Source organism: Epinephelus lanceolatus, chromosome 6, assembly GCF_041903045.1.
Source record: "Epinephelus lanceolatus isolate andai-2023 chromosome 6, ASM4190304v1, whole genome shotgun sequence".
NCBI classification, from domain to species: Eukaryota; Metazoa; Chordata; class Actinopteri; order Perciformes; family Serranidae; genus Epinephelus; species Epinephelus lanceolatus.
The window spans coordinates 1,192,876-1,207,367 of record NC_135739.1 but is presented as its reverse complement, the minus strand read 5'-3'; the positions used below and the strand labels follow the sequence as shown (position 1 = coordinate 1,207,367).

General features: G+C 38.5%; 1 protein-coding gene across 1 annotated transcript; it reads right to left on the bottom strand.

Moving 5' to 3' along the window:
* Positions 1–608: 608 nt before the first annotated feature.
* On the bottom strand, positions 609–11,668 carry fam174c (family with sequence similarity 174 member C). Its single transcript, XM_033622257.2, has 3 exons — positions 11,193–11,668; positions 9,388–9,510; positions 609–4,845 (listed from the first exon to the last, which is right to left on the bottom strand). The coding sequence occupies exons 1-3, from the start codon at positions 11,474–11,476 to the stop codon at positions 4,842–4,844; spliced, it is 411 nt and encodes a 136-aa protein (XP_033478148.1). The 5' UTR covers positions 11,477–11,668; the 3' UTR covers positions 609–4,841.
* Between the last annotated feature and the right edge of the window lie 2,824 nt (positions 11,669–14,492).

Sequence of the window (14,492 nt, the reverse complement as noted above, 5' to 3'; positions counted from 1 at the left end):
TGAAATGAACACAGTTGACAGTCAGCAGCTCTGGTGGATGTTCCTGCAGTCAGCATGTTAACAACACGCTCTGTCTGTGTCATGTGATCAAACATGGTTCATCTCTCCACTGTCCCAACAATCACCAGCTCTGCTTTGGTTGAAATGAACCCAGTTAGATGTAAAACATGCCTCTCTGTACAAGAGTTTCTCCACGTCAGAGAAACTCCACTGGTTCATGGATTCTGGCTTGTTTTGGGATTTTTATTCTTCTTGCATTTTAACTGGCTGCTGTGCTCGCTCTTTGTGGCGTGTAGCCGTTCAACTCGTCAGTGTTTATAGTTGTAACAACAGGTCGCTCAGTGAGACTTTCACCTGGTTAAACAGAGGATGGATCAGTCTGAGGCACACGTGTCAGGTGCTGCTCACTGTCACAGTTTAAAATATTCTACTGAGCGCATCAAAAGTTTTCAACCTGTGAAAAATGAGAGCAAAAACAAAGTGCTGTGTGAAGTGTTGCTCAGTATATGATCATTATCACATGTTAAATATGCAGCAACAATAAAGGAGCAGTTCAAGTGCAAACCAAACAGTTTGAGATTTAATTTCAGCGCAGACAGAAACATGGAGAGATTTTAAAAACACTTTAATGTTTTTAGTAAAAGTGAAACTTTGGCATTTTCTGACAGGAAACAGCAGCAGAGAGAAATACGGGCACTTCATTTACCTTCAGTTTAAAGCTGTGGAAAATATCAAAGATGCTGAAACATGTTAAAATGTTTATTTCATAAGTTCCAAGAATTCTCCTGGAAATATGAGAAACGTGAAACTGAAATGTGACCTGAGAGTTTTAGTTGCTGAAAAGCAGCTGAATATGAAACACGAGTCGTCTGCAGGCAGAAAAACAACAGGTGGAGAAAAAGATTCAAATCATAAATAAACAAAGAATTCGTATTTATTTGGCTTTAAACTGACGATCTTCTCATTATTGGTCACTAAAAGTTGTTTCTGAGAAACTTCAGTTCTGAGGAAACGATTTATCGTAAAGTCAGTGAGCTCATCCGTCCACCTCATGAAGAGCCCCCCCCCCGTACATCTTACATCATATCATCGTCATCATCGGGATTTTAGTTAAGACCAACTTAAAGGAAAACTCTTCTTTACATCAGCCTGATGGGTTTTACATGAACGTAACTTTGACTCAAATCATTTCAAACACTTTGTTGTTTGTTCAACACAAAATAAACTGGTTTATTTACGTGTAGATGACGCCTGTGACACACTGCCTGCCTCAGGCGTGTGTTGTTGTTTGTTTGTTTTTTGGCGTCCATGTTAAGAGGTTAGATCAGCCACACTGCCTGTGTGAGCAGTGCTTCTCAGATGCTGCTGAGCGTGAGCTGAGTGGTTCCCAGCTGGTGGGTCGTGGGTCCGTTCTGAGTGGACAGCAAGTGACTCGCGAATGTGTCAAGTTTGTAAAAAAAACAAAAAAAAACACTTTATTTTGAAGTACAGTGAATTTTTGGCACAGCTTTTATTTTGAAGACGGCAAACTAGGCAAAGGCAGGTATGACGCAGCATGTCTTAAAGTGTGCGGAGGCTAAACTGATGACTGAGAAATGTGGAGCAGTTAGGAATCACTGGTGTAGAGAAGAGAGTGCCCCGGGTATGATTCTTAAAACCCAGAAATGAGTTTGCATGTTAGCATGTTAGCGCTTCCTGTTCCCTGGTCTTGAGGTCAGTGTTTTTGGTTCAGTGTGTGAAATAACACAAGCTGAGAGACTTTCACATTTTGTTCTTTGTCAGTAAATACCCAGTGTGAACTCTGAAGCTTTTATGTGTCTCTAACAAGAGTCTAAATGAGATGACAGAACGTCGTCACGCTGAACACGACTTTACAGCCTCACTGTGGTGGCGATGTTAAAGTCATGTGACCGTGATGTAGTTAGTTTACAGCCTTACGTTAGCGTTTTACCTCTGTTGATTTAATTTATTCTTCAATAATCATAAAGTGGTGTTCGTCAGTGAAGATTATCTCACTGGACAAAACCTGAAGAATCAGAAACGTTTATTTTCTGTAATAATCCAAAATCAAACAAAAAAAATCCTGTTTACTTTCTGACCAGGGAACCAGGGCGACGCTGACTTCAGGGCTGGCCAACAGAGAAGTACATCCTGCAGCGCTCTGTGGGAGCCCCGCCTGTTTTATTTTTCTGCGTGCGGTTTTCAGCAAAAACAATTGAAAGTGTTTTTTTTTTGATGAAAGATTCTTTTTGTGTTTGTAAATGTGTTTTGTGGGCGGAGCCAAACTGGCGGCAGAAAGTGACAGTAGTGGTGTCGGCATTAGCGCCAAATAAAACATAAAAATCACTGTCACGTTTATATTTCTCAACCGATTGCAATGAGTCATTTTTCGATCCACGAGTTTATGATCTACGTGTAGTGGAAATGAAGTTTTGTCTGCAGTTAATTATAATCTGGATATTCAGACTGTAATAGCTGCTGGATGCTCAGTAGAGGAGTGTGTGTTTGGATCATTTATTATTTACATGGTGATAAATCATCATAAGAATTGAAAAAAACTCACATTTGTCAAACATGGATTTGTCTTATTATCCTTAATTAATAGTTGTGGAGACGTCCACATATAATTTAATTTAATGTGGACGTCCATCTTATCAACGTGCTAGCATGCTAGCTAGCTAACGCTGTCTGTTTATTAACTCCTGGATCATAACAAAGTACATTAACTGTCACCACTGCTCACTTTAGAAAGGACACCACAAGAAAACCCTTAATGTGCATTTAGATCGGTTCATCTGCATCCAGGCACGGAAAGTGAAGGGCTCGCTAACATTAGCCATGTAGCTAACGTAGCTAGCATGCTACCTATGGCTGATCGCTGACAGAAACAAACAATGACCTAGTGTCTGTTTATTAATTTCAACAAAGAACATGTTTTCTTGTGGTGTCCTTTCTAAAATGAGCAGTTTCTATATTCTGTTCTGATCCAGGAGTTCATGAACAGACAGCGTTAGCTAGCTAGCTACAAAGGTGTCTGATGTTGCTTCCACATTAAATGATATTCTGTGTGGACGTCTACTCAAGTTTGAACCAGGGACAATGAGACAAATCCATGTTTGACAGATGTGAGTTTTTACAGTTCCAATGATGATGAATTATCTTTCAGCACATCAGTGATTCAGTTCATGTAATCCAAACACACACTCTTCTGCTGAGCGTCCAGCAGCCATTACAGCCTGAATATACACATTAGAATTAACCAAAGACGAAATTTTATCTTCTACTACGGCGTCCTCAGAGACGGTTTTCCATAAAATGAAGGTTATCTTAAACTGTGTTCCTATTCTGACATCCAACGACACCACAAGACATCTTTATTCTGGGTCTGTCTTGCTTCTCTCTGATGTCGGCTGTTTTTCTGCCACCAGGAGGCGCACGCCACTGCTGTGACGTAACTGTGACGTCCACTCAGAGCTGGTCTATTAACGTCACGCCACCTTTCACCGCAGTTTAAACGTCTATCTGTCACAGATATGAAAAAATAAAAATATTTCTTATTAACTCAGCCCTTCCTGTTTCAAAATAAAAGCCTTCAGACAGTGTATCTGTGACAGGATCCCTTCATCTGTCAACACCACGCTTTTAATTGTGAAATATTTGCAGAGTCGTGATGTTGTCGATGCAGCGGCTGCACGGTGCAGTGAGTTTTTAGGGGATCGGCTTTTAACTGTGTAAATACAGTCGTTACAGCAGCAACGCCGTCTTTGTGACACACGTGCGAGCTGCAGCGAGGTAGCATCACACGCTGCTCGTGCAGTGATCGAGACCCTTGCTCTGGTTTGTGTTTCATGTGATACAAGCGATGTTTCAACAGTCACAGATTTCTAATTAATAACACGAGGAAGACATTTCACGTAACGTCTGACATGTCTTTGGCTCTTTGTGAACTTTTCTTAAACAACAGCCAAAACAACGTGTGATCAGCACTTTTCTAAACATATCGTTCATTCAAAGCCTGAAAAACAGTTTTTGTAGTTTGATAACTTTTCCAGGGGTTGTATGACCGTGTGAACTGTCACTGCGATCTGATATCACCTCAGAGGAAAGTTTCGGCTGTGTTGGATTATTCAGTTTAAAAAAATACCCCAAAATAAAAAAGACATCTCAGAGTGAGCGTGGAGAGCGAGGAGTCGTCACACAGCTGTTACTGTGCAGCTTCATTCCTGCACATCAGGAAGTTTCAGGCACTCGTTTGCAAACAGCCAAAGACACACACTGACAGCCTCACACAGGTAAACAAAGTCGACCTGGACGTCTGCAGTGAGCCAATCACACGGCTGCTCTCAGTGTTTACTTTGTGTCACAGACTCAGAGTGTTTGAGATGACTCAGGTTTATTGTGAACTACGTTCTAATTTCACTGAGTCTCAGGTGGAGAGTCACATCAGTAGAGCGGAATCGTCCTTTAACACAGCGTTTAAACTTGAACACGCCGCCGCCATCAGACGGCAGAAAGTGAAAGTGAAACCTCAAAGTGTCTCAGCTGGTCTGGAGTCAGTCTGCAGTAGTTTAAGCACAGTCAGAGCAGAAAACTCAAGACACAAGAACGTTCTTAGAAATAATAATAAACAGAAGGTGATTATATCAACACAAACTAACCAATACCACCTTAAAAAAATAATAATTATCCCGCTCGGGTTCGTCGAGCAGCTTTGGCGTTAATCTTCAATAACTGTTTGGTCCGTCTCTTCCTCCTCCAGCAGTCTCTCTCTCTGATCCATAATCAATACCATGTGATCACGTCTGATCCGTCAGGTGACGACATGACAGCTCCGACGGGACTCATCTGAACAGAGACACAGATAAAACTGATCAATCAATCAATCAATCAATACTTCAGTTACAACACGTTACTGAAGCTCAGGACACGGCTGACCCCGGGTCAGATCCAGGCTTCAGAACCTCTTGTTGTTTATGTTTATTATGTGGGGTCATAGCTTTAACTCTTTAATGTCCACACCAGGAAAACAGAAATTATTGATCGAACAGACCCGGTCATTTCTTATCTACAGAACAGATGAGACGTCTCTTCATAGTGTTTGTAAAAATCTACATTACAAACCATGTTCTGTTATAATATCTCTAATATGTTAATATAGAAACATATATCAGGGGTTACCGTGGAAACAGCAGTGTTAGCAGTACGAATAATATGTCCATGGATTTATTCTGGATATTTACCATCACAGAAAACATCATACAGATATAATTTTATTCATCAAATATATAAAGTGAAAATGGGGGAGGCGTGTCAAATCATTTTAAGCTTCGGGGGGATATACCTCAAATAAATACCCCAAATAAATACCTCAAATAGATGCCTCAAATAAATACCTCAAAAAAATACCCCAAATAGATACCCCAAATAAATACCTCAAATAGATGCCTCAAATAAATACCTCAAATAAATACCCCAAATAAATACCTCAAAAAAATACCCCAAATAGATACCCCAAATAAATACCTCAAATAAATACCTCAAATAGATGCCTCAAATAAATACCCCAAATAGATACCTCAAATAAATACCCCAAATAAATACCTCAAATAAATACCTCAAAAAAATACCCCAAATAGATACCTCAAATAAATACCTCAAAAAAATACCTCAAATAGATACCTCAAATAAATACCTCAAAAAAATACCTCAAATAAATACCTCAAAAAAATACCCCAAATAGATACCTCAAATAAATACCCCGAATAAATACCCCAAATAAATACCTCAAATAAATACCTCAAATAAATACCTCAAATAGATACCTCAAATAAATACCTCAAAAAAATACCCCAAATAAATACCTCAAATAAATACCCCAAATAGATACCTCAAATAAATACCTCAAATAAATACCCCAAATAAATACCCCAAATAGATACCTCAAATAAATACCTCAAATAGATACCTCAAATAAATACCTCAAAAAAATACCCCAAATAAATACCTCAAATAAATACCCCAAATAGATACCTCAAATAAATACCTCAAATAAATACCTCAAATAAATACCCCAAATAAATACCTCAAATAAATACCTCAAATAAATACCCCGAATAAATACCCCGAATAAATACCTCAAATAAATACCCCAAATAAATACCTCAAATAAATAACCCGAATAAATACCCCGAATAAATACCTCAAATAAATACCTCAAATAAATACCCCGAATAAATACCCCGAATAAATACCTCAAATAAATACCCCAAATAAATACCCCAAATAAATACCTCAAATAAATACCCCAAATAGATACCTCAAATAAATACCTCAAATAAATACCCCGAATAAATGCCCCAAATAAATACCTCAAATAAATACCTCAAATAAATACCTCAAATAAATACCTCAAATAAATACCCCAAATAAATACCCCAAATAGATACCTCAAATAAATACCTCAAATAGATACCTCAAATAAATACCTCAAAAAAATACCCCAAATAAATACCTCAAATAAATACCCCAAATAGATACCTCAAATAAATACCTCAAATAAATACCCCGAATAAATGCCCCAAATAAATACCTCAAATAAATGCCTCAAATAAATACCTCAAAAAAATACCCCAAATAAATACCTCAAATAAATACCCCAAATAGATACCTCAAATAAATACCTCAAATAAATACCTCAAATAAATACCCCAAATAAATACCTCAAATAAATACCCCAAATAAATGCCCCAAATAAATACCTCAAATAAATACCCCAAATAAATACCCCAAATAAATACCCCAAATAAATACCTCAAATAAATACCTCAAATAAATACCCCAAATAAATACCTCAAATAAATACCTCAAATAAATACCTCAAATAAATACCCCGAATAAATACCCCGAATAAATACCCCGAATAAATACCTCAAATAAATACCCCAAATAGATACCTCAAATAAATACCTCAAATAAATACCTCAAATAAATACCCCAAATAAATACCTCAAATAAATACCTCAAATAAATACCCCAAATAAATACCCCGAATAAATACCCCGAATAAATACCCCGAATAAATACCTCAAATAAATACCCCAAATAAATACCTCAAATAAATACCCCGAATAAATACCCCGAATAAATACCTCAAATAAATACCTCAAAAAAATACCCCAAATAAATACCTCAAATAAATACCCCAAATAGATACCTCAAATAAATACCTCAAATAAATACCTCAAATAAATACCCCAAATAAATACCCCAAATAGATACCTCAAATAAATACCTCAAATAGATACCTCAAATAAATACCTCAAAAAAATACCCCAAATAAATACCTCAAATAAATACCCCAAATAGATACCTCAAATAAATACCTCAAATAAATACCTCAAATAAATACCCCGAATAAATGCCCCAAATAAATACCTCAAATAAATGCCTCAAATAAATACCTCAAAAAAATACCCCAAATAAATACCTCAAATAAATACCTCAAATAGATACCTCAAATAAATACCTCAAATAAATACCTCAAATAAATACCCCAAATAAATACCTCAAATAAATACCCCGAATAAATGCCCCAAATAAATACCTCAAATAAATACCCCAAATAAATACCTCAAATAAATACCCCAAATAAATACCTCAAATAAATACCTCAAATAAATACCCCAAATAAATACCTCAAATAAATACCCCGAATAAATACCCCGAATAAATACCTCAAATAAATACCCCAAATAAATACCTCAAATAAATACCCCGAATAAATACCCCGAATAAATACCTCAAATAAATACCTCAAATAAATACCCCGAATAAATACCCCGAATAAATACCTCAAATAAATACCCCAAATAAATACCTCAAATAAATACCTCAAATAAATACCTCGAATAAATACCCCAAATAAATACCTCAAATAAATACCCCAAATAAATACCTCAAATAAATACCTCAAATAAATACCCCAAATAAATACCTCGAATAAATACCCCAAATAAATACCCCAAATAAACACCTCAAATAAATACCTCAAATAAATACCCCAAATAAATACCTCAAATAAATACCTCGAATAAATACCTCGAATAAATACCCCAAATAAATACCTCGAATAAATACCCCAAATAAATACCTCGAATAAATACCCCAAATAAACACCTCAAATAAATACCCCAAATAAATACCTCAAATAAATACCCCAAATAAATACCTCGAATAAATACCCCAAATAAATACCCCAAATAAACACCTCAAATAAATACCTCAAATAAATACCTCAAATAAATACCGCAAATAAATACCTCAAATAAATACCCCAAATAAATACCTCGAATAAATACCTCGAATAAATACCCCAAATAAATACCTCAAATAAATACCTCAAATAAATACCCCAAATAAACACCTCAAATAAATACCTCAAATAAATACCCCAAATAAATACCTCAAATAAATACCCCAAATAAATACCTCGAATAAATACCTCAAATAAATACCCCAAATAAATACCCCAAATAAATACCTCGAATAAATACCTCAAATAAATACCTCAAATAAATACCCCAAATAAATACCTCAAATAAATACCCCAAATAAATACCTCAAATAAAGGAGAGATTCTCCGTCCAGTTATCATAGATAAGTGAATGTACACGGTGTGATAGCTGTCAGCTTTTATATCACAGTATATCGCTGCCACTCTTCCCACCACACAGAGCCGTCATGTCTGCAGCGACTGTTTCTGATACTAACTTCCTGTAAAGACAGACTATTTAAAGACACAGTGACATCTAGTGGATGTTTGTAGCATAACAGACTCAAACTGAAGGGTAGAGACAGCTCAGTCAGGTCGACTTCAGAGACTCAGAAGGAGCTCCACCAAACTGTGAGCTCAAGTTGATCGATATCTGTCGCTTGTTTTATTCTTTGTCTTACTTTTATTTGGCGGCTACTCCGTTTGAAGCTACAGTTCCCATAATGCTTTTGGGAATGTAAACAGGAAGTGTAATGTTGCTGTGAGTTAAACTTTGAGCCCTGTTGTTTTTAATCTGGTGAAATAGTCTCGATTCACAGTGAGCTGAACGATGTGAGAGCAGCTCCTGTCTGCAGTGAGCCTACTGATGTACAGGCGTCTGTGACACTGCAGATAATATCAAGACATGAGGATCCTCAGGGAGGTTCCTCTGGTTTCTTAGTGGATTGGCAGGTGTTTATTCTGGACAGACGTCAGAGAGAACGAGACGTCACACTGATATAAACATGTTTCTGTGTGTTCACATTTCACTGAGTGATGAAGAAGAGGAGGAGGAGGAGTTCTGACTGAGTGAGTTGGTGCTAACATGCAGTATTCTGTGTGTGTTGACCTCTGACCTGCGGAGGCTGCGAGCTTCGTAAAGCGTCTCGTCCTCATCGCTTTCCACCGCATCCATCTCCACGGAGTCGTCGTAGTTGGACAGCAGGCCGTACTTCTTCTTGTAGGTGGGTCGCTTCAGCCTGACAACCAGGTAGAAATCATCATTACCAGACTCTAATGCTGGTGGAGGGAAATGATTCAGCGTTGTGTTTGGTGGATCAGACGCATGCTGAACTAAAGAGAGGCTCCAACTGCTTCAGAAAACCACCTGAATCATGTTGACAGAGTGTGTGCGGCTTCTGGTGAGAGACAGAGTTTAAACTGTGAGGTTCCTGGGTGGAGTTTGGTGTGACGGCTAAAGGGGCCGTTATGGAGGTATGGTTAGTTTTTAGTGAAAACAGATAAACTGATTTAACTAAACTGATCAAGTGTCAAACCTTGACTACATAAAAATAATCTTGAAGGATAAATTCATCATTAAAATATTTGCTTGGTGGGCTGAACGCAGCGATGAATGCAGAACTAAAGAGTAAATCCAACAGCGTTAGAAAAACACATGACTCACATTTAACGTGTGTACAGTCGATAACGGGAGAGAAAGCATTAAATTACTTGGTTTTTTAAATGGACTTTGGTGTGATGTCTGTCCACAGGTAAGACAGGCAGTCAGTGAGGTGACATTACAGTTGAGATAAGGAGGTACAGACCTCGTACTGTACGACCACTAATCAAATTTTCTACAAATCTCTCCCTGTGGTTCTGTTCCTTCCACCTGCCAGTCACCTGGATGTGCAAAGACACCACACCAAACTCCATGGATAAATCTGCTGATTTAATGCTCCTCCTCTTATCAGCACTTCGACATCGTCTGTTAAATGTGATGCATGTGATTTTCTAAAGCTGCAGGAGCGACTCTTCAGCTCAGCTTACATCTGAACCAAGAACAGCCTCAGTGATGTTCACAGCTTGGACGAAAATAAACAGATATTGCAGGTAAAGGGAAGAGTTTATTGTATTTTGATGATGTGTAGATTTGATCATTTGATGAATGCTGTTTGACTCAATGTCCATATGTTGTAATGAAAGTATATTTATGGTTATTCTCTGTGTCCAGCTCTGATGCAGAGGCACCACTCTATAAATAGCTACTACACAACATGTTTGATTGACTTCCTGAGAAACTAACTTGGTGAGGGAGGATGGTGAGAGTTAGGAGGAGGTTCACATGCTGAATTAAAGAGTGGCCACAGACATGATACTAAAGGGCATAAATCATCTTTCACAGCATATACACACCTGCTGATACTAGAGGAAGAATTAAATTGATAGGTTTATGAATGAGGTTTGGTTTAACAGCAACAAATCTATTAGTTTTGGGTTAATATAATATTTGGCAACTGTCTTTATGTAGTTTTGAACATCTTTTATCTGAGCTGTGCCTTAAACCCATCATATTTAATATCACAGACATTACACTAAGCTCTGCTTCTTCCTTTACACACACACACAGTTTGGACGCAGTACCAAACTCCATTGATAAATCTAGTGATTTAATACTTCTTCTCTTACCAACACTAACACATAATGTATTAACTGTCATACATGTGATTTTCTGAAGCTGGCAGTGACGCATTTCCGTTCGGCTTACATCCCGTCTGAGAATACAGTTAATCTTTCTATAATAATAATAATAATAATAATAATGTTTTTAACATTATGGGAGATAAATGTCAGGACCAAAGTTAACATGGTGTTTAGTTCAGGTGTTCACAGAGTTGTAGATTGTTCGTTTTACTGAGCGGAGTCAAACAGTTGTTCTCACCTCACGGCTCGGATCAGGAAGTAGAGAACTCCGATCATGGTGATGCCGATGAGGACGTACAGGGCCCTCTGGATCATCGAGCTGTCCACATCGAACCCGTTAGACAGCCCTCCGATACCCTTCCCGCCGCCGCTGTGTGTGGAGTTCAGCCCGCTGGAGTTCGTCACGGCGGGTTGGATCGCCGCGGTGCTGCCTGGGGCCGCTGAAGTCACATCCTCCGCCGCGGACACGAACAGCCAACAGATCGGTACAAGAGCCGCCGAGAGAAGTCTGTAAAAAGTCATTTTAACAACCGGAAACTGTCCGCGCGGACTGAGAGGAGAAAGCAATGGCGGGAGAGTGTGGCGTTTTTCACCGGAACCGAGAGCAGACCCGGGTTTTCCAGATACACGTCGCGTTGGCTGAACTCTGTTGATATCATAAAGTAAATCCAAAACTAGGAAGTTCACATCCACCTACCAATGACGTCAGGCCTGTCTGTGGAGCACGTTCTCCCTCAGTCTGACTCGTAGGACTTTCAGGTAACTCCTGCCAACCAATCACAAGCCAGACACCTGCAAGGTCAGATCCGGGGTTTAAATAACACAGCACAGCAAGGAAATGTGAATCACTTTATTTTATCCAAAATTAGATTCTTTTTTTAAATTAATTTTTAGACCAGATTGAGCCGAACTGATGAGCGGCTCCTCTCAATGCAAGAAAATATATAGATCACATTTTACAGACAATGTAGAAGTGTTATGAAGAGAAGAAGCATTAAATCACTACATTTATGAGAGGAGTTTGGTACAGCGTGTGTTTACATACAGGTGAACAGAAGGTTGTTGTTTTTAAATGAGTCAGTTTTTGCCTCAGTTCAGATGAGGAGGTTCAGAACTCCAAAAGGAGGAGTAAGAATATCTACTGATATAAGAGGTCATCAGTGAAATGACTTTAATCACTAAATTGTGATATTTATGGATGGAGTTTGGTGTGGGGTCTGTCCAGGCACAGGTGAATGACAGGACGTATGCTGTTAGGAAGGTAACGTTAGTTTTCATCACAGTTTATGAGGAGGAGCTAAACCATCAGGATATCAGTGTTACTGAGGGTTTAAATGACACATGTAGTTGTCAGTAAATGCAGTGAAGATTAAAATGACCAAACGTGAACAAAGTGAAGAAAATACTATGCAAAACCAATAATTAGTGTCCAAAATAATGAAATAATTTCAAACATTTTCAGATCAGATATGAGCTGAACTGAAGAGCGACTCCTTCAGCTTTAGAAAAACATATAAATCACATTCTTCAAAGTAAGAATTCCTCTTGATATGTGAGATATCTTTAAATTGTGAGATTTATGAAAGGAGTTTGGTGTGGTGTCTGTCCAGGCACAGGTAAACCACGTTGAGCTTTTATCAAGGTAATGTTTTGTCATACTTCATGAGGAGGTGCAGAAATGTTGGCATTAAACGTGTTACCGATAAACAGTTTGAGAATTATATATATTTTAGAAATCTATATATATTTAAAAAGGTCAGAATAATTAGAGGGGATCAGCTGTGTGAGATGCATGCAGAGTGATTCTACAGAGTGTACCAATGCTGAAAACAAATAAACCATCACATGGCTGAATTTAAAATAGAGTTTGGTGTGAATTAATTTATACAGCTGATAAATGATAAATAATAATGATGGATCAGTTGGCTTCATGCCAAACTCCATTAGCAAATCCAGCTAATTAAATGCTTCCCGTCTGATCAGCAGAGGGATATGTGCTGTAAAATATGATTTATATTTTTTGTAAAGTTTTAGGAGCCACCCTTCAAGTCAGCATGCATCCTTTCCACAGAAGATAAAACTTTATTGATCTCCAGAGGAAAAACAATCGCTTGTCCCAGCAGCACAGAGACAGACTGAGAGCGAAGAGACAAATTTGACTGAAAGAAATACAGATAAATATTGATATTGATGATGCAAACTGTTCTCTGTCCTCAGCCTGATCAATCCGCAGATATCCAGTTACACGTGACCTTCGGCCAGTCTCATTTGTAATTGATTGTATAACCAAGTCCAAGTCATGTGACCTCACCTCAGCTGTATACTGGAGAGGTCAAAGTTCACCATCATGCTGAATCCTTTCTTCATGACGGCCTTTTTCCCTCTGATTTTACAAACCTCTGCTTAATAACTTTTCATGTAAACATCACAGAAACACGTTCAATATCTTGAATTAAAGAAAACATTTTCTTTATTTATACAGGCCTGTTTAATCGACCCTTTTAGGTGACGTCATGATGATGTCATGTTATCAGCTGGAGGTGCAGCTGCCTCTCCCCCACAGGGCTGTAGGCTCCATAGGAGTGTTAAAATGTGTTTGTCTTGTTGTGTTATTGGGAGCCAGAATAGAAGGAGTCATGGCTCAAAACCAGCCGCCACTGCCCGTCAACAAAAACAAAGACAACTATGGTTAAATGTGATAAGACCAAAGGACTGGACGGAGGCCATCATCAAAAATGCTCACATGTGACAGTGTCCAGAGTGCGCTCAGCTGCTCCGTCTCCACAGACAGAGTGTCCAGAGTGCGCTCTGCCACTCTGAGAGTGCGCTGCTCTGGATAACCCAACGCTACATTCAGACAGCACTCCCAATTTATCAACGCTCCAGTTTGTGTCAGAGTGCGCTCCCACACTCACAATGAGTGTTTCTGAACGCACCACTCACATCATCTTCCTCCATCGTCTAAAACAAGACAACACAACTTGTTAGCTAGCGCTAGCTAATGTCTGTGGAGAACTGTTTTGCCTCCAGCTAAGCCCCGCCCACCAAAAACCACCACACTGTTCACTAACAGTTAAAGGGTCCATATTTCCTTTTGTGAGCCAAAATCTCGCAAAACTGGCTAAAATGTGTTTTTTAATTTTTTGTTCCAGATTGTTTTGAACAGCCAAAGAATGAACAACAGATGCAGCGTCTCTCTGAATATCACTTTTTTAAAATCCCTTCTTCACGAGTCATGACTGAAATATTCATATAGTTTAGTCACTCATAATACATTTTTCACCTGTTTTTTTGGAGGAGTTTTTCCTGATCAGCTGTGACGGTCCAAAGGACAGAGGGCTGTGGTCTGCTGTAAAACCTCTGAGCCAAACTGTGATCTGTGATATTGGGCTTTATAAATAAAATTGAATTTAAATTCTTGTTTGTAGAAATCTGCTGCCTCTGCAGAGTCTGCAGACGGTCATCCAACAGCAACAACACCTCCATCACAGAGTCAGCACCACCTCTGTTTAACCTGAGAGACAAAACCCAGGGTCAA

Coding starts and splice junctions, on each gene's coding strand:
- fam174c (XM_033622257.2), bottom strand. CDS start 11,476: ATGACTTTTTACAGACTTCTCTCGGCGGCTCTTGTACCGATCTGTTGG. Junction 9,511..11,192: donor TTCCTGATCCGAGCCGTGAG/GTGAGAACAACT, acceptor CCTGGTTGTCAG/GCTGAAGCGACCCACCTACA.